The sequence below is a fragment of the Bos indicus x Bos taurus genome, chromosome 7 (genome assembly GCF_003369695.1).
Source record: "Bos indicus x Bos taurus breed Angus x Brahman F1 hybrid chromosome 7, Bos_hybrid_MaternalHap_v2.0, whole genome shotgun sequence".
Lineage (NCBI taxonomy): Eukaryota > Metazoa > Chordata > Mammalia > Artiodactyla > Bovidae > Bos > Bos indicus x Bos taurus.
Window position 1 is genome coordinate 95,542,675 of NC_040082.1, and position 25,718 is coordinate 95,568,392.

General features: G+C 48.1%; 1 protein-coding gene across 5 annotated transcripts in view; it reads right to left on the reverse strand.

The window, feature by feature from the left end:
• Positions 1–16,656: 16,656 nt before the first annotated feature.
• PDE4A (phosphodiesterase 4A) overlaps positions 16,657–25,718 on the reverse strand; it is a 44,452-nt gene continuing 35,390 nt past the window's right edge. For all 5 annotated transcript variants that reach the window (XM_027547755.1, XM_027547754.1, XM_027547756.1 and 2 more), the window contains 7 exons: positions 23,818–23,916; positions 23,541–23,705; positions 23,208–23,307; positions 22,906–23,060; positions 22,424–22,546; positions 21,380–21,562; positions 16,657–19,262 (listed from right to left, as the gene is read on the reverse strand). In XM_027547755.1, coding sequence (XP_027403556.1) covers positions 18,564–19,262; positions 21,380–21,562; positions 22,424–22,546; positions 22,906–23,060; positions 23,208–23,307; positions 23,541–23,705; positions 23,818–23,916 — 1,524 coding nt within the window. In that variant the 3' untranslated portion in view covers positions 16,657–18,563. The remainder of the gene's footprint in view (positions 19,263–21,379; positions 21,563–22,423; positions 22,547–22,905; positions 23,061–23,207; positions 23,308–23,540; positions 23,706–23,817; positions 23,917–25,718) is intronic.

Here is a 25,718-nt window from a genome sequence, read left to right on the forward strand (position 1 = left end):
ATTTTCTTCTCCAGGGTATCTTCCTGACCCAGGGATTGAACCCATGTCTTCTGTGTCTCCTGTATTGCAGGCAGATTCTTTACCACTTGAGCCATCAGGGAAGCCCAAGTAAATAAATAAGTAGATATGTAAGTAGGTCCTGTGGGATCAGTGTGCATAGCCAGAAACAACAATCTAATCTAGAATAGGGATTTACATGTAATGTGGTTGCCAGAAGCCCCACAACCTACCCCAGAGTGCTGTTTCCTTTCAAAGGCATTAGAGCCGTAGTCTTGATGTCAAGTCAACCTGATTCAGTAAGGCAGTTTGGGTGCAGTTTAGAAGTCAGGTAAACAGTTTCCTATCTGAAAAAAAAACAGTACCTGGACGCCTACTTGGCACTAGACCCTATGTGAGCTGCTAGACCAACAAAGGTGAGTATTTTTTAAAAATCTAATTGGAGAATAATTGCTTTACACTATTGTGTTGGTGTCTGCCACACAACAACATGAATCAGGCAGCCATAAGTACACAAGTCCCCTCCTTCTTGAACCTCTCCCCCACCCCACTTTAGGTTGTCACAGAGTACCGCTTTGAGCTCCCTGAATTATACAGCAACTTTTCCCATTAGCTTTACCTGTTTTATATATGGTAGTGTGTATGTTTTAATGCTATTCTCTCAATTCATCCCACCCTCTCCTTCCCCTGCTGGCCAAAGTCTCTTCTCTACCTCTGCATCTCTATTCCTGCTCTGCAAATGGTTTCATCAGTACCATTTTTCTAGATGCCATATATATGTGTTAATATATGACGGTTGTTTTTCTGACGTAGCTTCACTTTGTATAACGTGCTTTAGGTTCATCCACCTCACTAGAACTGACTCAAATGTGTTCCTTTTCATGGCTGAGTAATATTCTATTGTGTATGTGTACCAAACTTTTTTATCCATTGATCTGTTGATGAACACGTAGATTGCTTCCATGTCCTGGCTACTGTAAACAGTGCTGCAGTGAACACTGGGACACGTGTCTTTTTCACTTACGGTTTTCTCAAGGTATATGCCCAGCAGTGAGATTGTTGGGTCATACGGTGGTTTTATTCCTAGTTTTTAAAGGAATCTCCACACTGTTCTCCATAGTGGCTCTATCAATTTACATTCCCACCGACAGTGCAAGAGGGTTCCCTTTTCTCCACACTCTCTCCAGCATTCATTATTTGTAGGTTTTTTGGTGATGGCCATTCTGATCAGTGTGAGGTGATACTTCTGAAGGTGAGTATTTATGTTCACTTTCTATCTCTGCAAAAAACAACTTGATTTTATGCCTTACTCTGCCAGGCATTGGTACTGACAGTGAACAAGCCCCAAAAGACCCCTGCCCTCATGGAAATTACAGCCTAGTGGGCGAGTAGGGTGACCAACATATCCTAGTTTGCCTGGGACTTTTCCAGTTTGAATGCTGAAAGGCTGGCATCCTGGGAACCATTTAGTCCCAGTAAACCAGGTTCATTGGTTACTCTCCAGGTAAACCAGATGCTGAAGCAATATTAACAACTGTGTTGAGTGACAGAATGATTAAATTTGCACTTGATAGCTCTGGAAGCTAAGTTGGAAATGGCCGGGGATAGAGGTACACTGGGAAAGGTTAAACAGCTGGCACAGTAGCCAGGTGACAGGCTGGTGTTGTGGATCAGGCAGGTGGCTACGGGAATAGAGTAGAGTCTACAGGTGAATAGACTGCTTAGATAGGATGGCTGAATAATCAGGAATGCTCCTGGGTGGTTTTGAAGCTTAAGAAGCCAAGTGGAGGGGTTCTTGGAGGAATCTGCTGTTACAGAAGGAAGTGACGATGGTTCGGAGTGTGTTAGGTTTGTGGCCTCAAGATACGATTATTTTTGGAAAGTACTCAATCAGATTTTTCAAACCCTCAATCTTTGATGCTTCCAACAAATAGCTCTTGAATGGCTGCTCTGTGCTTGACATGAAGTATTCAGACACAATGAGGAGCAAGCATGACACGGGCCCGTTTTCATAGAGCTAATAAAATAATCCAACTTCCCTGGTGGCTCAGCAGTAAAGAATCCTCCTGCCATGCAGGAGACTCGGGTTTCATCTCTGGGTCAGGAAGATCCCCTGGAGAAGCAAATGCAACCCACTCCAGTATTCTTGCTTGGGAAATCCATGGACAGAGAAGCTTGGCAGGCTATAGTCCATGGGGTAGCAAAGAGTCGGACGAGACTTAGTTACTAAACAACAATAAAATAATCACATTGAGTATATGTAATTAATTTCTTAGGTAAGCTTTCTGAAGGACTGGAGCTCAACCTAGGTCAGATGCCTTGAGAAAGCATTCTTGAAGTGGTTTTTTCACAGAAATTCAGAGTGTAAATTAGGTGAGGGAAAAGAAGGGTAAGATTCTGGACAGAGGAACCATCTGTCCTGTGGCACTGAAAAGCAAGTCTAGGTGAAGCTCTGAGAGGGAGGAGGAACATGGTGTCAGAAGAGGCTTAACAGAGGCGAGGGAGGCAGACCGTGCAAGCCCAGTGCGCCACATAATTTTCATTTATTAAATACCTAAATACTGCCTTTTAAAAAAAGTTAAAACATTACAGGGCTTAACCACTTACTCATTGGTTAAGAATCCACCTGTCAATGCAGGAGACAAGGGTTCGATCCTTGATCTGGGAAAATCCCGCATGCCACGGAGCAACTAAGCCGGTGCGCCGCAACTATTGAGCCCGTGCTCCAGAGCCCAGGGACCACAACTGCTGAGCCCAGGTGCCCCCACTACCGAAGCTGTGTGCCCTAGAGCTGGTGCTCTGCAACAACAGAAGCCACTGCAGTGAGAAGCCTGAGCACCGCAACTACAGAAAAGCCTGCATGGCCACGAAGACCCAGCACAGCCCCAAATAAATACTTTTTTAAAAAGGTAAAACATTACAAGTAAAGCTGAAGTCTTACTCCCTCTCCATCCCAGCCCCTCTAAATCTTTAAAAAAAAATTAACAATCTTCAGCATTGTATGTTTTATGTAGTTCCTTACAAAAATGGCATAATGTTGCCTGTATTACTCTGCAATACAGAGTATTGCTTTTCCTCTCTCAGTAAGCTCTGTCTGTGGTGTCACGTTCCTTTTACCAGCTACCGGATGTTCTGTTTTATCTTTCACTATTGACAGATGTTTAGGTTGTTTCTAGTTTCTCAGAATTACAGATAAGGCAGCAACACCCTCTCTTCATCATGACTCCTTTCTCCAGATGGGTGCTAGGGGGTGGAACTTACTAGGTCATGGAGTAAGCACAGTTTTCCTAGATGCTGGCAGATGACCCTCCAAAGTCCTTTTTATTCCTGATATTTCTGCAAGTTCTTTTTTAAACTTAAGTTTTACATATTTTTTTAAAATTGAGATATATTTGATTTATAACATCATGTTAATTTCAGAGTGCAGCACAGTGATTCGTAGAAGCTCTTTGTAAATCTACACACACAGAGGGTTTCCTGGCGGTCCAGTGGTTAAGAATCTGCTTTGCAATGCAGGTGACACCAGTTGGATCCCTGATCTGGGAAGATCCCACATGCCATGGAGCAGCTAAGCCGGTGCGCCACAGTTGTTGAGCCTGTGCTCTAAAGCCCGGGAGCCACAACTACCGAGCCCATGTGCCACAACTACTGAAGCCTGTACACCCTAGAGCCTGTGCTCTGCAACAAGAGAAGCCGCTGCAACGAGAAGCCCACGCAGTGAAACTAGAGTAGCCCCTGCTCGCTGCAACTAGAGAAAGGCCACCCACAGCAGAAAAAAACTAACAGAGCCAAAAATAAAAATTAATTTTAAAAAATCTACACACAATCGAATGTATCACTCTTTTTCTTGATGCTTCTTCTTTTTGTGGCATAAAAGTGTTCGTTTTTATCTTGACCTTTTCTGCAGCTTCCTACTCACTTGTTAATTTATTGTCTCCTGCCCATAAATTCATTGCTTCTGCCTAAGTTAACCAAAGTTAGTTTTCTGTTGGTCCTGTTAGAACCAAGAATCCTGACTAATAGAGATAAGAAATTTTGAAAAATATATCTTAAAATATAAGCTTTGTTTATGCACTGCTTTTCTGTTTGTTTTTTAAAAAAACACATTAGTCTATTTGGGTTTTAGTGGCTGCACATGGGATCTTTAGTTGCAGGGCACGGACTCTCTAGTTGTGGCATGTGGGTTCTGGAGTGCTCGGGCTTCATAGCTGCAGCGATAAGGCTTGGTTGCTCACTGGTATGTGGGATCTTAGTTCCTGACCAGGGATTGAACCCTAACCGCCTGCATTACACAGGGGATTCTTAACCGCTGGACCACCGGGGAAATCCCAGTTAAGACTTTCTGTACACTGTTGGTGAGTAAGGGTAATAGTGTGCATTGTTGTCTTATTTCTGACTATAATGTTACTGTTTCTAATGTTCCACCATTCAATCTGATTTTCTGTAATCCATGCTTTAACTTTTGCCAGAAACTTTTAAAGTTCAGGAAGCTCCCCCTTGCTTTGTGCGTGCTCAGTCACTTTGGTCATGTCTGACTCTTTTCGATCCTATGGATTGTAGCCCTCCAGGCTCTTCTGTCCATGGGATTCTCCAGGCAAGAATACTGGAGTGGGTTGCCATGCCCTCCTCCAGGGGATCATCCCGACCCAGGGATCGAACCTGCGTCTCCTATATCTCCTGCATTGGCAGGTGGGCTGTTTACCACTAGTGCCACCTGGGAGGCCCCCATATCTAGTTTTTTAAAAAAAAATCATAAATAGGTGTTGGATTTTCTAGACATCTCTCAATCAGTAGTTGGATGCCAAGAAACTACATTTCTAACAAGTTCCTAGTTGATGCTGATGTGGCTTGTGCAGGAACTGTATTTGGAGACACTGGTGTAGAACAAGAACAATGGGTTAAAGGCAAATTCTGAGAAACGACATTTAAGGAGTAGAGGGAAGTAAGAGAAGTCCTGAGAGAAACTCAACAGCAGCATAAAATTATGAGAAAAATCAAGAGAAGTGTGGTGTCACAGAAGCCAAGTGGTGAAAAATTTGAGCACAAAAGTTTAAAAGAATCACAGTATTGAATACAAATAGGCTTCCCTGGTAAAGAATCAGCCTGCAGTGTGGGAGACCTGGGTTGGATCCCTGGGTGGGGAAGATCCCCCGGGGGGAGGACAGGGCAACCCACTGCAGTATTCTTGCCTGGAGAATCCCACGGACAGAGGAACCTGGCGGGTTGTTACAGTACACAGGGTCACAAAGAGTCGAACATGACTGAGCGACTAAGCACAGCGCAGCACACTGCATACAAAGAGTTGGACTTCCTTTATGGTCCAGTGGTTAAGAATCCACCTGCCAATACAGGGGACACAGGTGGGTTCGATCTCTGGTCCGGGAAGATTCCACGTGCTTTGGAGCAACTAAGCCAGTGCATCACAACTACATCCCATGCCTAGAGTGTGTGCTTGGCAACGAGAGGTCACTGCAATGAGACCCCTACGCAATGCAACTAGAGAATAGCCCCTGCTTGCCACAACTGGAGAAAGCCCACGCACAGCAATGAAGACCCAGTGCAGCCAAAAATAAATAAATAAAATCTTTAAAAAAAATAATACAAAGAGGTTCAAATGCTCACTGGATTTGGCATTCGGACAGTAACTTTACTAAGAGCCTTTTTGGTAGAATTGTGAGGGTTAAGCAATACATTCTGTAAACATTAACTGAGTGCCACCTGAGAAATCCCATGGACAGAGGAGCCTGGTGGGCTACAGTCCAGGGAGGTCACAAAAGAGTTGGACATGACTGAGGATGTACAGCAGAGAAAGAAAAATTAGAATAGCCACTGTTGCCAAGGAGACAACACTGAACCAGTGAAGGATGCTGAAAAAAGGAACATCTCTTTTGAGACATTTGGGTGAGAAGAGGCCAAAAAAAAAAAGTATGCCTGAGTACACATGACAGCTAGAAAGGAATGAAGGTTTCAGGGAGGGCTTGGGGTTTTGTTTTAAGATTCAGAAAACAGAGTGTATTTATAACTGAGGGGAAGTCCCAGGACAGAAAGAGAAAATGATGATGGTGAAAGACAGAATGCACTCATAATGATGACAAGCAAGTAACTTCCCACTCTTAATTAACTGGGCAATGTCGAAAATACCATTCGGCTCCCTGAAGGCCACTATAGTGCTGGATGCTAAAGTATTTTGCTTTGTGCAGTACAATGTGCTTTCAATTCAAAGACTAATCTTCTCCTTTGGGAGTGTATTCTGGTGTTTGGGGTTTTGTTTTTGTTTTTTTTTGGTTGTTGTTTTTTAATCAGGCAAAGGAGGGATTTATAATTTGCCACAAGGAAGAATATTAGGGATCCTGGTTTTAAAATATAAATGTTAGGGACTTGCCTAGTGGTCTAGTGATTAAGAATCTACCTGCCAATGTAGGGGGCATGGGTTCGATTCCTGGTCTGGGAACTAAGATCCCACATGCTGCAGAGCAACTAAACCCATGGGCCACAACTACTGAGCCTGCGTGCTGCAATTCCTGAAGCCTGTGAGCCCTAGAGTCTGTGCTCCCTAACAGGAGAAGCCACCGCAATGAGAAGCTCTTGCACCACAGCTAGAGCGTGGCTCCTGCTTGGTGCAACTAGAGAAAGCCCCCATGCAGCAACCAAGACCCAGCACATCCAAAAATAAAATAAAATAAAAATGTTAGTGGGAATATATAGTATTGCAGAAAATAGACTTTAAGAAAAAAGAAAAAAGAATACTGTAGAGAAAAGAGGCTAGATTTAAGACCCATAAATGTCACTTACTAGGTGCTAATCCTCTTTGGGCCTCGTCTTCCTCCTCTGTAAGATGGGAAATAGTAACAGAATTTAGTACCTGGAACAGTGAAAGTGTTAGTTGCTCAGTGGAGTCTGACTCTGTGTGACCCCAAGGACTGTAGGCTCCTCTGTCCATTGAATGCTCCAGGCAAGAATACTGGAGTGGGTTGCCATTTCTTCCTCCAGGGGGATCTTCTCGACCCAGGGATCGAACCTAGATCTCCTGCAGGCAGATTCTTTACCGACTGAACCACCAGGGAAGCACACAGTAAGAAAACAATAAATATCAGTTCAGTTCAGTTCAGTTGCTCAGTCAAGTCTGACTGTTTGTGACCCCGTGGACTGCAGCATGCCAGGCTTCCCTGTCCTTCACCAACTCCCAGGGCCAACTCAAACTCATGTTGATTGAGTCAGTGATGCCCTCCAACCATCTCATCCTCTGTCATCCCCTTCTCCTCCTGCCTTCAATCTTTCCCAGCATCAGGGTCTTTTCCAATGAGTCAGTTCTTGGCATCAGGTGGCCAAAGTACTGGAGTTTCAGTTTCAGCTTCAGCCTGAGTCCTTCCAATGAATCATTCAGGACTGGTTTCCTTTAGGATGGACTGGTTGGATCTCCTTGCAGTTCAAGGGACTCTCAAGAGTTTTCTCCAACACCACAGTTCAAAAGCATCAATTCTTCGGCACTCAGCTTTCTTTATAGTCCAACTCTCACATCCATACATGACTACTGGAAAAACCATAGCTTTAACTAGACGGACCTTTGTTGGCAAAGTAATGTCTCTGCTTTTTAATATGCTGTCTAGGTTGGTCATAGCTTTTCTTCCAAGGAGCAAGCATCTTTTAATTTCATGGGTGCAGTCACCACCTGCAGTGATTTGAAAGCCCAGAAAAATAAAGTCTGTCACTGTTTCCATTGTTTCCCCATCTATTTGCCATGAAGTGATGGGACCAGATGCCATGATCTTAGTTTTCTGAATGTTGAGTTTAAAGCCAACTTTTTCACTCTCTTCTTTCACTTTCACCAAGAGGCTCTTTAGTTCTTCACTTTCTGCCATAAGGGTGGTGTCATCTGCATATCTGAGGTTATTGATATTTCTCCCGGCAATATATAACAATAAATAGAATTGTATTAAATAGGAACGAGGTGAGTACTAGACACCTGAAATGCTAACATTGACCTGAGTTATTGGAAAAGACCCTGACGCTGGGAAAGACTGAAAGCAAAAGAAGGGTATGACAGAGGCTGAGATGGCTGGATGGCATCACCGACTTGATGGATGTGAGTTTGAACAAGCTCTGGAAGTTGGTGATGGACAGGGAAGCCTGGTGTGCTGCAGTCCATGGGATCGCAAAGAGACACGACTGAGCAACTGAACTGAACTGAAAGTTAGATTGCAGAGGTGGGAGAAAGATTCAAGAGGGAAGGGACATATATTTACCTATGACTGATTCATGTTGATGTATGGCAGAAACCAACACAATGTCATTAAACAATTATTCTCCAATTTAAAACAAATACTTTTTTCAAAAGAATGATAATGATAACATGTAATGATCTCAGTGCACTATACCTGCATTACTTAAAAGTCCTCACTGACTCTCATAACCTGTGAAAAATCAGTGCTTCCACCAACCTACCCATCTTATTTTGGTTTTGTAGCTCCCCAAGACCCTCAGCTCAGTCGGTAGAGTTTGCCTGCAATGCAGGAAGCCAGGGTTCGATCCCTGGGTTGGGAAGATCCCCTGGAGAAGAAAATGGCAACCCACTCCAGTATTCTTGCCTGGAGAATCCCATGGACAGAGGAGTCAGGCGGGCCACAGTCCACGGGGTCACAAGAGTTGGATATGATTTAGCAACTAAACCACCACCACCACCAAGACCCTCAGGGCTGATACACAAGTGTGGTCTAAAAGAGTACAGCTCCCTCTTGTGGGCCCTTAGGTGAGAAGACACTATTTACAGAGAAAAATACAAGCAAGATTGGATGACCCCCAGAGTGTAGAATGCCCTGACTTGTCTTGGTCCTATTTTTTTTTTTTTTCAAATTAGAATTCTTCAAAACCTCTGGGAAAATTACATTTTTATAAATGAAAAACAACTTCAAATATGTCCAAGAAGTTACCTATTTAAAGGACTCTCCTAGACGAGAGAGTAGAATTGAAACACATATATTACCATATGTAAAATAGATAGCCAGTGGGAATTTGAAGCTCAACCCAGTGCTCTGGGACCACTTAGAGGGGTGGGGGATGGGTGGGGAGTGCGAGGGAGTTTCAAGAGGGAGGCGACACATGTATACTACAGTTGATTGAAATTTCTGTATGGCAGAAACCAACACAGCACTGTAAAGTAATTATCCTCTAATTAAAAATCAGTAAAAGGAAAGGAGCTAGGCAAGTAAAAAACATTAAATAAATAAAGAAAGGACTCTCCTACATTTATATGTATGACTGAGTCCCTTTGCTGTCCACCTGAAACTATCAGAACACTGTTGATTGGCTATGCTGCTGCTGCTAAGTCACATCAGTCATATCTGACTCTGTGTGACCCCATAGACGGCAGCCTACCAGGCTCACATCCCTGGGATTCTCCAGGCAAGAATACTGGAGTGGGTTGCCATTTCCTCCTCCAGTGCATGAAAGTGAAAAGTGAAAGTGAAGTCACTCAGTCGTGTCCGACTCTTCGGGACCCCATAGACTAGTCTACCAGGCTCCTCCGTCCATGGGATTTCCCAGGCAAGAGTACTGGAGTGGGTTGCCATTGCCTTCTCTGTTGATTGGCTATACTCCAATATAAAATAAAAAGCTTTTTAAAAAAGTGAAGAGCTCTCCTTCCTGTGCGGCCTAGCACCAAATCCACACCTCAGGGTTGTAACTTTGATTTTGCTGTGCTGTGCATACATGCTCAGTCGTGTCTGACTCTGTGACCCTATGGATAATAGCTTGCCAGGCTCCTCTGTCCATGGAATGCTCTAGGCGAGAATACTGGAGTGGGTTGCCATTTCTTATTCCAGGGGATCTTCTCTACCCTGGGATCAAACCCCCATCTCCTGCATCTCCCACATTGACTGGCAGATTCTGAGCCACTGGGAAGACCACCAAATTTTAAGCAGGACGCCCAGGGACAGTTTTCAGACTATACATCCCAGGATCCTCTGGGATTTCACCAGCTGATTTAGACAACATTGTGGGAAATTTGAAACCGCAGCCCAACGCAGATGTCACCTACCTCTTTGCCTTCACTAGCTCTCAGGTTCAGGATCAGGAAAGAATAATAGTATTAGGCAAGGAGTTGGTGTCTCTTAAGTCTCAGCTATCACAGGTGCTTTTGAACTGTGGTGTTGGAGAAGACTCTTGAGAGTCCTTTGGACTGCAAGGAGATCCAACCAGTTCATCATAAAGGAAATCAGTCCTGAAAATTCACTGGAAGGGCTGATGCTGAAGCTGAAACTCCAATACTTGGGCCACCTGATGGGAAGAGCTCACTCATTGGAAAAGACCCTGATGCTGGGAAAGATTGAAGGTGGTAGGAGAAGGGGATGACAAAAGAGGAGATGGTTGGATGACATCACCTACATGATGGACATGAGTTTGAGTTGGCTCTGGGAGTTGGTGATGGACAGGGAAGCCTGGCATGCTGCAGTCCATGGGGTCACAAAGAGTCGGGCACAACTGGGCAACTGACTGACTGACTGGAGGTGGAGTCTTTTTCTAGTTCATGTCTTCCAGTTACTGATCATATTTCACCTTTTATCATCTTCCAGTTCTTCTAAGGATTCACCTGGTGAAGCGATGAGGCAGGAGCAACAAATATTTCAGTACTAACCACGTTCCAGACACTGTGTAGATACAACTGGGAGCAGAAGACATGGTTTGTGCCCTCCAGTAGCCTGTGATCGACCCGGGTTCGATCTCTGGGTTGGGAAGATCCCCTGGAGAAGGGAATGGCAACCCACTCCAGTATTCTTGCCTGGGAAATATCATGGACAGAGGAGCCTAGCAGGCTACAGTCCATGGGGTCGCAGAGTTGGACACAACTGAACAACTAAAACACACAGCCTGTGGTCAATGTGAGTGGGTGGTGGACAGTTATTTGCATTTCATTAATGTACAACCAGAAACTTTCCTAGAGGAGTGCTCTAGGAGAAAGTAGCTTGCAGAAGTCATAAGCAAGGTATTTTTGGCCTTGTATTCACGATTATTCTTCATCTTGTTCACTATTTTATTTACTGGTACACAATAGGAGCTTCACCCATATTTGAACGCTGAGTTAATTCTTTTAAAAATACTTATATGTATTTAATTTATTTATTTGGCTGTATAAGGTCTTACTTGCCACCCATGGGATCCTTAGTTGTGGCAAGAGAACTCTTAGCTGTGGCATGGGGGATCAAGTTCCCTGATCAGGTACTGAACTTGGGCTCCCTGCCTTGAGAGCATTGAGCCTAAGCCACTAGACCACCAGGGAAGTCCCAGGTAGATGAATTCTTGATCACAATGGATGTATAAGGAACATTTGTGAATGGAATTGGTGAGGTCTCCAAGGGGGTAAATTTCACCAACTCTGTGCCAGAGTAGAACTACTTAGCCTATTCTGATTTTATTTCAACCCAAGAAGTCCTTTTGACCTTTCTGTAATCGTTACCATCAGATTCCTTGGAACTTCATGGAACAGAGGAATCGCTCTTTCAGGTAGCAGCCAGCACATATCCAGCTCAGTAAGTACCTGCTGATAATGTTAGGAACCGTGAGAAGCTCTTGAGGAATATTTTAAGGCAACTTTAGATCCTTCCTCAAGTTCCCATTTGAGGAGAAACAGCCCCAGTTCCTTAAAAAATTTCTCAGGGGACATGGTGAGTTCCTTTATCTAATTTCACTCCCCCCCCCCCCCCCGCCATATATTTTGAGGGTGACTTGAGTCTTGCCTTCCCTCTCTCCCCAAGCGCAGGAGGGAGCTTTGAAACTTTTTATGTAAGGGGACCACGGAAGCCCTTGAAAGGGTCCTTCTCGAATTGCAAGGGAGGATGAGATTACCCTCAGAGAGAAGGGGGTTATGGGTCCTTTCAGGGTGTGGGGATGGCTATGATGACAAGCCATCAGGACGGGAGGGGCAATGCCAGACCCTTTCTCAGGAAGAAGCAATGAGGACCCTTAGGAAGGGGATGGATGACCCTCAGGGGTCCCATTAGGAAAGAATGACATGGGAGAGGGCCCCTCAAAAAGAGGAGCGACGCCAGGGTCGGTATCCCTCAGGAAGGATAATACTGGGGGACCCATCAGGGAGGGGACCGACACCATGATTCCCTAAGGAACTTGGAAAGACCCTGGCATCGCTCTCGGAAAAAAGAGATGTTAGGGTTCACACTTCAGGAGGGCGAGAGGATGCTGCGGCCGGAATGATGCCAGGGTCCCCCTGAGAAAGTGGGAACGGCACAGGGGTCACTCCCAGGAAGGTAGGCAGGGAGTGACGCCAGGTTCCCTCAGGGTTCCGCGCACCTGCGGGGGTCCAAGGTCCTCAGCTCCGCTCAGTACTCTGGTGCGAAAGGCTAAGCGGTCGTGCCTTTCATTGGCTGATTTCTTGGCTCATGACAACTAGATAGTCCATCGTAGCTCGAGGGAAGAAAACCTCTCGCGCGTCCTTGCCACGCCTCCTATCCAGTCGGCGCGTGCGCACCTTTCTGCCTGCTGTAGTTCCCCAGATCCACTCTGGGGGGCGCACGGGGTTTCGCCCAGTCCTACCTCCGTCGCCTGTGACCCATTTTATAACAGCACACACTTTGAAGGGCTGTTGCGAGTATTAAATGCAATGATTTATGTAAAATAAACACTGCCTGGCACAAAGTAATCGCCTGGCAAACCGGTTATTATTTGCATTTTACAGCGAGGGAAACTGAGGCACAGAAAGAGTAAGTAATATGCTCAAAACTAAGTCATTAACTGGCAGTGGCAACCAGAATCCAGTCTGTGTGCTTATCTACCATGCTTTTGTGGCTCCCCGATAACAAATACTGGCTATTTCTTTCCTCTAATTATGAAATAACTTCCTCTTGATTATAAAAGTAATACATGCCCATCGCAAAAATTCAGAAAATATCAAGGACTACACAACAGAAAACACTCTTTTAATCCCATCCCTGGAGACACTTAATATTTTGATGAACAAACTGTCTTTTCTATGCACATATGTAAGATGGTATGATGCAGAACATTTTGAAGCCTGCTCCTCTCACTGTGAACATCTTGTCATTTCAATAAATATAGACCCAACTCATTGTTTTTAATAGGTGTATATTACTCCATCATACAGGAAACATAATTTAATGACTTCCTAAGTTTGGACATCTGGGTTTTAATTCTTCACTGTTCTGATCAAAACAATAGAATGGGCATTTGGTACCTGCAATTTCAGGTACCAGCTGGTTCTTTAGGATAAGTAGTTTTAAAAGTGCAACGTCTGTGTTGAATGCATGCAGCTACGTTTTTAATAAATATTGTCAGACCACTCCCAGAAAGCTATATGTGCCAATTTCTACCAGCACTAATGAGCTATGAAAGTGCTTCACCCACCCCCTGGATGGCCCGTCTTTTCATTATTTGCCAATAAGTGAAAACTGTCTTCATTTTACTTCCTCATATTTTCTGTGCTGAGAAAGGAGGAAATATTACCCACACCTCAGGATTTTGTGCATGTGAACTAAAATAACAATAATAATATAAAAGTACCAGCCAGCTGGGGTTTCCCAGGTGGCACTAATGGTAAAGAACCTGTCTGCCAGTGGAGGGTATGAAGAGACGCAGGTTCAGTCTCTGGGTCGGGAAGATCCCCTGAAGGAGGGTCTGGCAACCCATTCCAGTATTCTTGCCTGAAGAATCCCATGGACATAGAAGCCTGGTGAGCTACAGTCCATGGGGTCTCAAAGAGTCGGACGTGACTGCACACATCAGGCAGCTATCATTGTCAAACAGGCATTGGGTGAAGTAAGATTCCCACCTTATTTCCCCAAATTTTCTCAACTGTGAGATCACGTCTCAGCCTCAGTTTCCTCATCTGCAAAATGACAGTGTGTATCTCAGGAACAGCTGGAAAGCTGATAAAATAGTCTGAGTGATGAGTTGGGCACAAGGCAGGGCCCTCTAAAGGTTGGGCAAGGCGGAGCCATTTGCCCCAGAGCCCTGTAGCCTGCAAGTGGCTGATGTCAACTTCAGAGAATGAACTGACTCCACCCCTTGCCAGGGCCCCTGTCCTGTTCAGATTACAGAGCTTCTCTGACCTTGCTCATCTTTCCACAAAGAAAGATGAACTCCCCAACAGGAGAATTTTAAAGAGGCAGCTGATGGTCATATGCTACCTCTGTCCTTTGACCCACATTCTGACTGCCACCAAGGCCCAACTCAGAAGGCATATGGAACATCACACCTACCCTTTTACACTTGGGAACACTGAGGCCTGGCACAAGGAGGCTCAGCCAATTGCTAATTGCTGCAGGCTGGGACTGATACTGTCGCCTCCTGACCCCCAGCCTGACACCCTTTCCCCGACTCTGCTTGCCTTTGGAACACCCTCGGGAAAACATCCATGTCTCCTCAATGCTTCTTGCGCAAAATTCAGATTCCCTGGCAACTTCTGCCTAGTTTTCCAGCTTCGTTCCTCCCCTCTGGGCCTAGGTTGGTCCCTGCTCCTCTGGGCCACGATATCTTTAAGCCAAAATCAAGCAGGCAAAGCTTCGTGTGCATTCCCTCCTCTACATTAACTCTCTTGCTTAAGTGCCAATAAGGAACATTTGGATATAGTAGCCAGGAGCTGCATGTGGGTACTTAATGTAAAAGAAAATGAAAACTCCAATTTGATTGCACTAGCCTCATTTCAAGTCCTTAAGAGCCACCTGGGGCTTAGTGCTTACCCTGTTAGATGCTGCAGACACAGAACGTTTCCACCATCACGAAGTTTCACTAGCTCTTAGTCTGGAACTTTTGTCCTTCCCATTTTACCAATGAAGCAATTGAAGATCAGAGAGATCACACCCAAGGTCACACAGCTAGAGCTGAGATTCAAATTAATCCTTGGCCACTAGAGACAACTAGTAGAGTAGGTGGTCATGTGTGCATGCTCAGTCATTCAGTCATTCAGTCGTGTCCGACTCTTTGTGAACCCATGGAGTGGGTTGCCATTTCCTACTCCAAGGGATCTCCCCAACCCAGGAATTGAACCCAGTCTCTTGCATCTCCTGCACTGGCAGGTGGATTCTTTACCACCGAGTCACCAGGGAGCCCTGTCACTCTTGCCTCAAATCCAGGGAAGCTGCCATCATTTTGTTTCAGAAGACTCATGCTGTGAATATATACTGATCCCACCGAGCTTAATGGCTTAAGCACTGTGTGTGTATGTGTGTTTATTACACACCAGAGGCAGCCAGTATTCTAACCTGAAAGCCTGTATCACAAACACTTCCTCTATCTTTATCCACAAGGGAAGTTTTGCTTGTTAGCATAATGAATGGCAGAAACAGTTTTACTCGTGAAATCGAGGCTTCTTAATTACCCTGATAAAGGTTGGAAAATGGGCTCCCATGGGTGGGATTAACAGTATTCAAACATGTGGATTGTTTCAAATATATCTGAGACTCGCTCACTCCCAACCTTGTATGAAGACACTAGAAAAACAAGAACTAAAATGTGGCAGCCTGGATGGGAGGGGAGTTTGGGGGGAGCATAGATACATGTGTTATGTATAGCTGAGCCCCTGTGCTGTCCACCTGAGACTATCACAACATTGGTGATAGGCTACACCCCAATACAAAATAAAAAGTTAAAAAAACAAAAAAGAGCTAAAATGCCGAGCCGGTCCTGTGTGAACTTGGGGGAGGATTCAGCTTTCCTGATACACAGCATAAGGTTCACAGGCTTTAGGGTATTAATTTTTGTTTTGTTTTGTTTTAATGCAGCATTGAGTGGGGCTTCCTAGGTGGCACTAGTGGTAAAGAATCCACCTGCCAATGCAGGAAACATGAGACTCGGGTTCGATCCCTGGGTTGGGAAGATCCCCTGGAGAAGGGCATGGCAACCCACTGTAGTATTCTTGCCTGAAAAATCCCCATGGACAGAGCAGCCTGGCAGGCTACAGTCCATAGGGTCACAGAGAGTCAGACAGGACTGAAGTGACTTACCACAGCATTGATGGTTGCAACACCATAATGGCTAGAATTCATGGAACTTTCAGATGTCAATTCTCTTGTGCTGGTGCATCAAGCTTACTGTCTTCACAGCAGAATTTGACCCAAGATCTTTTATCATGACCTGGCCACCAGATGTTGGAGGCGTGGACAATCAGATCCTCTGGGTTTCCAGGAACGACTTCGTGGTACCAGAAGAACCCGAGTTGCGTCAGATATGCTGCACATTCAGAGAAACAAGGCTTACCTGGGTCTGTGTGCTCAGTCACATCCAACTTTTGTGACCCCATGGACTGTAGCCCGCCAGGCTCCTCTGTCCATGTAATTCTCCGGGCAAGAATACTGGAGTGGGTTGCCATGCCCTCCTTCAGGGGATCTTCCTGACCCAGGGATCAAACACTTGTCTCTTATACTGGCAGGTGGATTCTTTACTTGGGTTTCCTAGCCTCCAAAAACTGTGTGGTCTGAACCCACACTTTATAACCCACAGCAGTCCCTGTGTCTGGACCTGGCCCAGGCCTGGGGGCTGCCTCTTGCCAATCTCTCAGGACCCCCTCCAGTTCTATCTGCCCAGGGAGGGGCAGGGACTGAGTCCATTCCTTATCCCTACCTGGCCCCAGACAGACAACTCAAAAGACACACCTTGAGAAATAGGATGGAAAAAGAAGCCACATCAGCCATGAAGATCGGTGAAAGCCTTGGTTTAATTGGAGACAAGATCGAAGGGTTGAGTATCAATCAGTGGACCGACTGATTGATCGTTAAACCGGACAACACTTGAGCAGCTCCCGGGGTGGGGGGGTGGTCCTGGGCTCCCCTCTCCTGGGTCCCTGGGGACAGGGAGAGGGGCAGCTGCTGCCCAGCCCTCACCTCCCCCTCTGATCACATGACTCCCTGTTAAACAGCACTGAGTCCACACTTCTGGGGGTCTATGGTACAGTTCGTATAATACAGCAGGAATGGAGACTCCCCCTGGGAGACCCCCCACCCCTCTTTCCCCTGACTGAGTCAGTGGGGGAAGGGCAAGTTTATTTTCCCTTTTTGCCTCTGTAGAATAATTTACAAACCAACCTTACAGTATGTACAAAAAAAAAAAAGAAGAGAAAGAAAGAGAACCAAAAGAAAAGGCCCCCTCCGGTCGCCGGCTGGGACTGAAACTACTTTCGCTACAAAAATGAACCCTGTACAGCATCTTGGGGGTGGGAATGGGTGGGACTCCCCACAGGGAAGGACAGACAGATGGAAGGCTGGGGGGAGCTGGGGGCTACAGTACCGTGTGCTCAGAATTGGAGGGGAGGAAGATGAGAGAGGCCGGTCCTGCCCAGCTGCAGAACCAAGCTGAGGGGCAGAGCGGATGGGGGATGTGGGGGTCTTTCCTTCCAAATAGTCCCCCCATGGCTTGAAGAAAAATGGCCTTGCATCTGTCCGTTGTATTGCTCCAGGGAACAGCTAGGGGAAGATGGGGAGGCTTGGCAAGGTGGGGGATGAAAGGAGAAATGACTCTGATGCCAGGGTAGGGTGGGCTGCCCAGAAAGGGGATGTGGGTGTACACCGTTATTGCTTCCTCCTAGGGCAAAGAGTTGGGGGAGGGCAGGAGGATGCTGGGGAGGGGGCATACCCAGGACGGGAACTCTGGGCCTGGCCCCGCCCCACTTGAGGTGCAAGTGGGAGCCACTGCAACCCCCTCTCCTATGGCCGTGGGAATCATTAAGGCAGAAACAAGAGGAGAAGCAGCTGGAAGGAAGGGGGGCGGCTCCAAATCATCCCCCCTCTCCAAACGGAGAAAATTCAAACTGAAACCCAGAGTGGAAGAGAAAAGGGGTGACGGGTGGAGAGGGCAGTGGGATCAGGCCCTCCTCAAACCTCAGATCCCAGGGTGGTGGTGTGAACGTCCCTCTGACACCCTCCCCTTGCCTCCTGAAGCCTCATGGCTCCCTCAAGTCAGTATTGCCAGGTTTGTGCAAAATGAGGCGGAAGACTTCTGGGGAGGGGAGGGCAGAAAGCCAGAGTAGGACTGGAGCTGGGGCCCCCCCTACAGTGGGCGACCCCTCCCCACCCCTAGGGCCCCCACCCAGAATGGCTATTCCTGGCTGGGTTCTAGAGACCCTCCCAAAATTCAGAAGTCTGGAGGGAGATTCTACACCAGGCAAAGAGCCCCAAGAGGCCGGAAGACTAAGCCTGGAACCTGGGCGATGGTGGTGAGGGTGGGGGGCTGGAGAGGTAGGGTCGGTGGTGGGGGTGGTTGGACATGGACAAGGGGAGCCGGGAACAGGAGCGTCTACAGTTGCTGTGTTTCATCCTTTTTTTTTTTTTTTTTTTCTTTTTCTAAAAATGTAACAATTAAAATTCCAAAAATAAAATCACTTCCGGGACCTCAGCCCCTGGTTCCCCAGCCCCCACCTCCAAAAAAGAGGCCCCTGGGTGGGGGTGGGGGGGAAAGAGGAAAAAAAGAAAAGAGAAAAAAAACCCACTTTTCTGTTTTCTTTTTTCTCAGGAGGCCCAAGAGTCTTTGAGGCAGTGGAGGAGGTCAGGGGGTGATGGTGGTGGCGGTGGCGGGTGGCACGGAGGCCAACCGGGTACAGGGGCTGACGCTCAGGTAGGGCCACCAGCTGACCCCCAAGCTCCGGGAGCTGGAAGCGCTCCAGGAGTGGGATCCTCGCCGGCTGTCCCCGTGCAGGCACAGCATGCCCTCTTGGCAGCCTGATGCTCTTTTTGGGCCCCCACCTCGGCTGCCATGGAGGGGAGGCCCAGAAGGCCCGGGTCGTCCTCTGGAGGGGGCGGTGTCCTCAAGGCAAGCGGAGCAAGGCTATTAGGAGACAGGGCAGGGATGTTGCGGCAGCCCACACAGACATCCACGGACGCGCCTTGGGGCACGGACACGTCCTGGCCAGCTGCCACACTACCTGTGGAGTCCACTTGCCGGGTCAAGTACATTTCCTCTATCTCCACCTCCGCAGATGGATCCTGGCCATCAACTTCCAAAGGGTCTTCAGGTGGGGAGGCATCCTGGGCCATGTACAATTCCTGAATTGCAACCGCACCCGGGGCAGTGCACACCTCCTCCTCCTCTTCCTCGTCCAGCGTCAGCTCGAACTGGAACTTATCAGGTGGTGGGGGGTGGCCCGGTCCCCCAGGCTCCTCCTCGGGGGGTGGCGAGGGGCTCTGCCGAATGGCGCTGTAGTACCAGTCCCGGTTGTCTTCCAGAGTGTCCAGGATCTCTTGGGCATCTGGGTGGACCAAGTCAGCCCACGTCTCCCACAGCGGGTGTACGATATAGTCAATGAAACCCACCTGAGAGAGCAGGAAGGAAGCAGAAACCACAGATGGCACCACCATGCTGCGGGATCTGATAAAATTTAAAAGATGCTAATGCAGGGGACTTCCCTGGCCATCCAGGTAAGGTTAGGACTCTGCACTTCCACGGCAGGTGGACAGGGTTCGATCCCTGATCTGGGAACTGAGATCCTGCATGTCACGCAGTGCAGCAAAAACTAAATAAAAATAAGAGATACTGATACCATCTGACCTAGCAAGTTTGCTTCTCCAGATCCATCCCTGGAAAAACTCTTGTGTAAGTAAGAGGGGAAAAAATCACATATGAGATGTAAACAAAAACTGGAAACACCTCTATATATACATCAGTCGGGAATTACTTTTTTAAAATGGTGGTAAATCACAGATATTCATGAAAGCCCCCCGCCCTTTTTTTTTGCCTCTCTGTGTGGCTTGCAGGATTTTAGTTCCCAGAATGCATGCGTTCTCAGTTGCTAAATTGTGTCCAACTCTTTGATATCCCATGGACTGTAGCCAGCCACGCTCCTCTGTTCATGGGTTTTTCCCAGCAAGAATATTGGAGTGGGTTGCCATTTCCTTCTCCAAGGGATCTTCCCAACCCAGGGATCAAACCCTTGTCTCCTGCATTGGCATGTGGATTCTTTACCACTGAGCCACCTGGGAAGCCCGTGGGGATACCACACAGCAGGGAAAAAGGATGAGCTTAATCCATGTGTAATAAGGTGGATAGATTTCCAAGTCACTGTTGGGAAGAAAAGGTAAGCTATGTAAAAATAAGTATATACTGATACAATTTATACTTTTAACAAAGCTAAGCCCACAAACTATTCCTATTAAGTTACCTGTGAATATAAACGTGTAACAAAACAAATAAATCTGGTTTTCATCAGGGGTTAGGGGGCTATGTGGATGACCAGGGGACATTTGGAAGTGTCTGGACACAGTTTTGGTTATTACCACAGGAAAGGGAGAGTATTCCTTGCATCCCGTGGGTGGAGGCCAAGGATACTGCTCAACACCTTACAATGTAGAGGGTGGGCCCACCACAGAGAATGAGCCATCCCCAAACTTCAGTAGTGCTGAGGCTGGGTAACCCTGCATGGGAAACATACACACACCAAGACAGGAAGAGGAGATCTCACCAGGGAAGAGGCTAGAAGCAGGGAGAGTGAGAAACTCTCATGCTCAAAAGCTTTATCCTTTTTTTTAGGCCAGCTGTGCAGCATGTGGGTTCCTAGTCCTCTGACCAGGGATGGAACCCATCCCCCCTGCATTGGGAGAATGGAATCTTAACCACTAGACCTCCAGGGAAGTCCGCAAAGTGTTGTCTCTCACATGACCGTGTTTCTGTCCCTTTTGTTAAACAGGCAGATGACAAAGCTGAGTCATTTCACTTCATTTCAAAATCCATCAGGACTTCCTGGTGGCGCAGTGGATAAGAATCTGCCTGCCAATGCAGGGGATATGGATTCGATCCCTGGTCTGGGAAGATTCCATATGCCATGGAGCAAATAAGCTGGTGCACCATAGCTTCTGAATCCATGGCTCTAGGGCCCAAGAGCCACAACTACTGAGCCTGTGTGCTGCAATTACTGAAGCCCATGCGCCTAAAACTCGGGCTCCGCAACAAGAGAAGCCACCATAATGAGAAGCCCAGACACTACAATGAAGGGTAGCCTCTGCTCATTGCAACTAGAGAAAGCCCACAAGCAGCAATGAAGACCCATGTGACAAAAAGAAAAAAAAAAAAAAATCCACCAAAACTCAGGCCCAAAATGAGTGGCCAGATCACAGGGAAACCAAGAGGCTGAATGGACATGAGGTCTGTAACTAACCGTCAGACGAATATTATTATAGATGTTATGGCAGTTGCAACAAAGAGTTAGAACTGTCTGGGCGCAAATCTACAAATTAAGGAGTTGGAGGCTCAGTTCAGTTGTTCTGTGGAGCAGGAAGTGTTACCTATTTCTCATCATGATAGAGAAGGAAAAAACAAAGAAAAACTTGACATTGTGGATGGGCAGCTTAGGGCCTCCTGGGGGCCTTGGGGCTCGAGGCCAGGATGTGAGGTAGGGGGCCTTTCCCTGCTCCCTTCCAACACCCCGAGACTCTACCTGAGACTTCTCCACTGAGGCTGTGTGCTTGTCGCACATGGGACTGATCTCCATGCCTCGCTCACGTTCACGGTCGCCCTGCTGGAAGAACTCGGCCATGATGCGGTCAGTCCACTGGCGGTAAAGCTCCAGCGGCTTGGTGGGGTTGCTAAGGTCTGCGCAGTGCACCATGTTCCGTAGAACCTGCGTGGGGTGGGGGGACCTTTAGAGGCCATGGCCCCCGACCCAGTTTCAGGCCCCAGGCTTTCTTACTTTCCCTTTGGAAAGAGAGTAGGGGACGGTGGGGCGGGGGGTGGTGGGTAAGGGGGGAGATGGAGGGAGGAAGAGGAGGTGAGGGAAAAGGGAGATGAGTGGAGGAGAGAAGGGGAGAGATGAGAGGTGAGTGATGAGCAAAGGGCAGAAGGAGGGAAGGGAAAAGAGGCAGTGGGGGACACAGAGGTGTGGGAGGAATGGAGACAGGGCTTGATGAAGAAAGGGAAAAGGGGGCTTCTCTGGTGGCTCAGTGGTCAAGAATTCTCCTGCCAGTGCACAAGACACAGGTTTGATCCCTGGTCCGGGAAGACCCTACCTACATGCTGAAGGGCAACTGAGCCCGTGCGTCACAACTACTAAGCCTGTGCTCCAGAGCTCAGGAGCCTCAACTACTGAGCCCACATGCCACAGGAACTACTGAAGCCCACGCACCCTAGAGCCTGTGCTCTGCAACAGGAGAAGCCACCACAATGAGAAGTCTGTGCATCGCAACTAGAGAGTGGTTCTCACTTGCCACAACTAGAGAAAAACCTGCACAGCAATGAAGACCCATCACAGCCATAAACAAATAAATAGTTAATTTAAAAAAACACACACTATGTTAAAAAAAGAAAGGGAAGAGGGAATTGAGTGAGATGGGGGAGACGGGAGTTGGAAAGGGTTAGGTGGCAGAGGAGAGCAAAGACAAAGAAGATGGGCAACCTGGGAGCTGGGGGCAGAGTGAGGGGCAGCAACCCAGACCTAAGGGAGGAGGGAGGGAAAGAGTCCTTATATGGTCTGTGTGCGGGGCACCTGGATGCGGTCGGAATAGTTATCCAGCAAGAGGACCCCTGAGCTGGTCACTTTCTTAGTCTCCACCATGGTCTTCAGGTCAGCCAGGAGGGTCATGTGCTTGGACATATCCGTGGCCAGCACCTGTGGGCAAGGACTTGTCATGGGGGCCCTCAAAGCCTGGCCACCCTCTGTACCCACCCAACCCAAAGTTTTCACTGAGCACAATCAGCCCCTGTGGAATTCCCTGGCAGACCAGTGGTTAGGACACCCCTTTAGCTTCCACTGAAGGGGGCACAGATTTGATTCCCGGTCAAGGAACTAAGATTCCACATGCAGGGAGTGGGGCAAAAAAAAAAAAAATCCAACCCCCACAACCTCCTCCCAAAGGACGGTTCTCCTACTCGGGGCCTGTCTATCCCAGACTCAGACCAGACCCTCCCCAAATTCCCCTAGGCCCAAAGGCGACCTTCCGCACTGTCCCCGCCCCTCGCCCCGCCCACCATGTCGATGACCATCTTGCGCAGGCTCTGCCGCTGGCGCTTGCCAAGGTTCTGGAAGATGTCACAGTTGTCTTCCTGCAGCAGCTTGAAGCCCACGGCCAGGTGGTGATTTTCCAGCACCGACTCGTCGTTGTACATGAGCGCCAGTTCTGAATCTGGGTCCCAGGTCAGGTTGGGGCAGTCAGAAGAGACGACCCACCCAGGATGCCCCCCGCTGGGAGGGGCCAGCGTAGGCCCCGCCCCCAACCCAGCGGGCCCCACCTCCAGCCCAGCAGGCCCCGCCCTCACAGAGGGCCGCTCACTGGTGTTAATGAGGAACTGATTGGAGACTCCAGGGTGGTCCACGTCGTGGATGGCAGCCGCGAAGAGGGCAGCGAGAATCTCCAGGTCCGTAAACACGGCCTAGGGGCGGAGCAAGGGGGTCAGAGAAAGGCAGGGGTTAGAAAGATCGGGAGTCAGAGAGAGGGTAAAAGAGAAATGAGAGAGTCAAGAAAGATGGGGGTCAGGAGAGAGAGGAACAGGGTCAAAGAGAGATGGGAGGTCAGGGACCCAGGGTCAGAGAGATAAACAGGAGATTCAAGATGGGCAGGGGGGGAGGGGAGGCTGGAGAGACGGGGTGCCCAGGTGGTGCTCACATCCAACGCAGGTGTGGCCAGCAGCACATGGGTGGACTGCAGCACGTCGGCTGCGTGCAGGCTGTTGTGGTAAGCCACATCCGGGTGGTAGTGGTCCTCTAGGGTCAGCATGTATGTCACCATAGTGTCCACCGGGATGCGGAACTTCTTCAGCAGGTCCCGCTCCTGCGGGCAGAGGTCGGGGGATGGTGGCCCTCCCTGGCCCTCAGCTCCTCACTCCTCCCTCTCCCTCGCAGCTGGCCCCACTCAGCCCGCCCTACCAGGAATCTCACCGTACCTGGAATATTGTGTACATGATACAGCTGAGGGAACGCCCCCCAGCGTAATCTGACACGCGAAAGATGTTCAGGCCCCACTTGTTCAGGTTTTCCAGTTCCTGGTGGAGACGGAGGCCACAGGTCAGGAGCCCCTGAGGCCAGGACCCTCTAGACTCTCTTCTAGGAGTTCAGAGGTGTTAATTGCTCTGTCTTGGCCAACTCTTTGCGACCCCATGGACTGTATGTAGCCAGCCAGGCTCCTCTGTCCATGGAATTCTCCGGGCAAGCCTACTGGAGTGGGTAGCCCTTCCCTTCTCCAGGGGATCTTTCCCACCCAGGGATTGAACCCGGTTTCCTGTGTTGTAGGCAGATGCTTTACCATCTGAGCCAGGTGTTCAGAACCCTAGTCTGCATAGTGGGACCATTATCACTCAACCAGTGGGTGATGTGGTCAGCAGTATAGAATTTACCACCCAGGTCCTACTGGGCCAGAAAATAACAAAGCAACCCCAGTGTCTATTGAGTGCCTATAAGCTACCCAGCACTGCACTAAGTGCTTGATTTCACATAGCAGGTGAAGGAACCCAAACTCCAAGCAGTGACAAGACTCACCTAAGACCTTACATCTCACAAGCAGCAAGGCTGGGATGTGAACTCAGTGTGGCTGACCCAAAAGCACGGTTCAGCTTCAGTTAAACTGCTCTTGGGCACCGGGAGGAAAGGAACATGGGCTAGTTTTTCATGTCTTTGCAGAATTCAGAACAGTGCCAGGGACTTCCCTGGTGGTCCAGTGGATTTTGCACTTCCACTGCTGGGAGCGTGGGTTCAATCCCTTAGTTCAATCAGGGAACTAAGATCCCTCATGCCCTACTGCATGGCCAAAAAAAAAGTGCCAGTACACAGTAAGTGCTTAATCAACACTGGGTAACTGCATATAGCACTGGCCATTGCTGGCACATGGAGGGTTACAAGAAAAGTCAGCTGAGTGAGCTACTGAGCTTGTGTCGAGTCCATTGTACAAATCACTGTGGGAGTCCTCTGGCCTAAGATTTCACAGAAAAGCCAGGAGGTGAATCCGGGTTTGGTCTGTAGTGGATGCTGTTGGATTCTGTGCAGATTCCTTCCACTGGTAAGCATGTCCATCCCCCAGCTGCTGGAGCTGTTACACATTCTCACAGCTGTCCTTTCTCAAAAATCTGCTCTGGGGGGAACACGAAGATCCCACATGCTGTGTGGTGTGGCCAAAAAAAAAAAAAAAAAAAACTTCACAAAACTGCTCTTTCTGCACTAGAGCTATGTAGAGGGGGTGAGGGCATTCACCCTGGGGACAGCCTCCAGTCAATGACAAAAGGTCAGTGCAGCCAGCACAAGACTTTCCTGGTGGTACAGTGGATAAGAGTCTGCTGCCAATCCTGGTTCGATCCCTGGTCTGGGAAGATCCCACCTGCCATGGAGCAACTAAGCCTGTGAGCCACAACTGCAGAGACAGTGCTCTAGAGTCCGAGATCTGCAACTACTGAGCCCATGTGCCACAACTGCTGAGCCCACATGTCACAACTCCTGAAGCCTGTGTGCCTAGAGCCTGTGCTCTGTAACAATAGAAGCTACTGCAAGAGAAGCCCATGTACTGCAACAAAGAGTAGCCCCCACTGCAACTAGAGAAAGCCAGTGCACAGCAACGAAAACTCAGTGCAGCCAAAAATTAACTAATTAAAAAAAAAAATAGGCCAGCAGGCTTGCCTCAAGGTGGTTCAACTCAGTGGTGCTGTTCATACGTTGACTCCAGCTGAGACCACCCGCCTCTTTGCTCATTAGCTCCTTCCTAAACTGCTTCCTGGACTTCCCAGAAAGCACTAGTGGTAAAGAGCTCACTTATCAATGCAGGAGATTCGGGTTTGATCCCTGGGTGAGGAAGACCCCC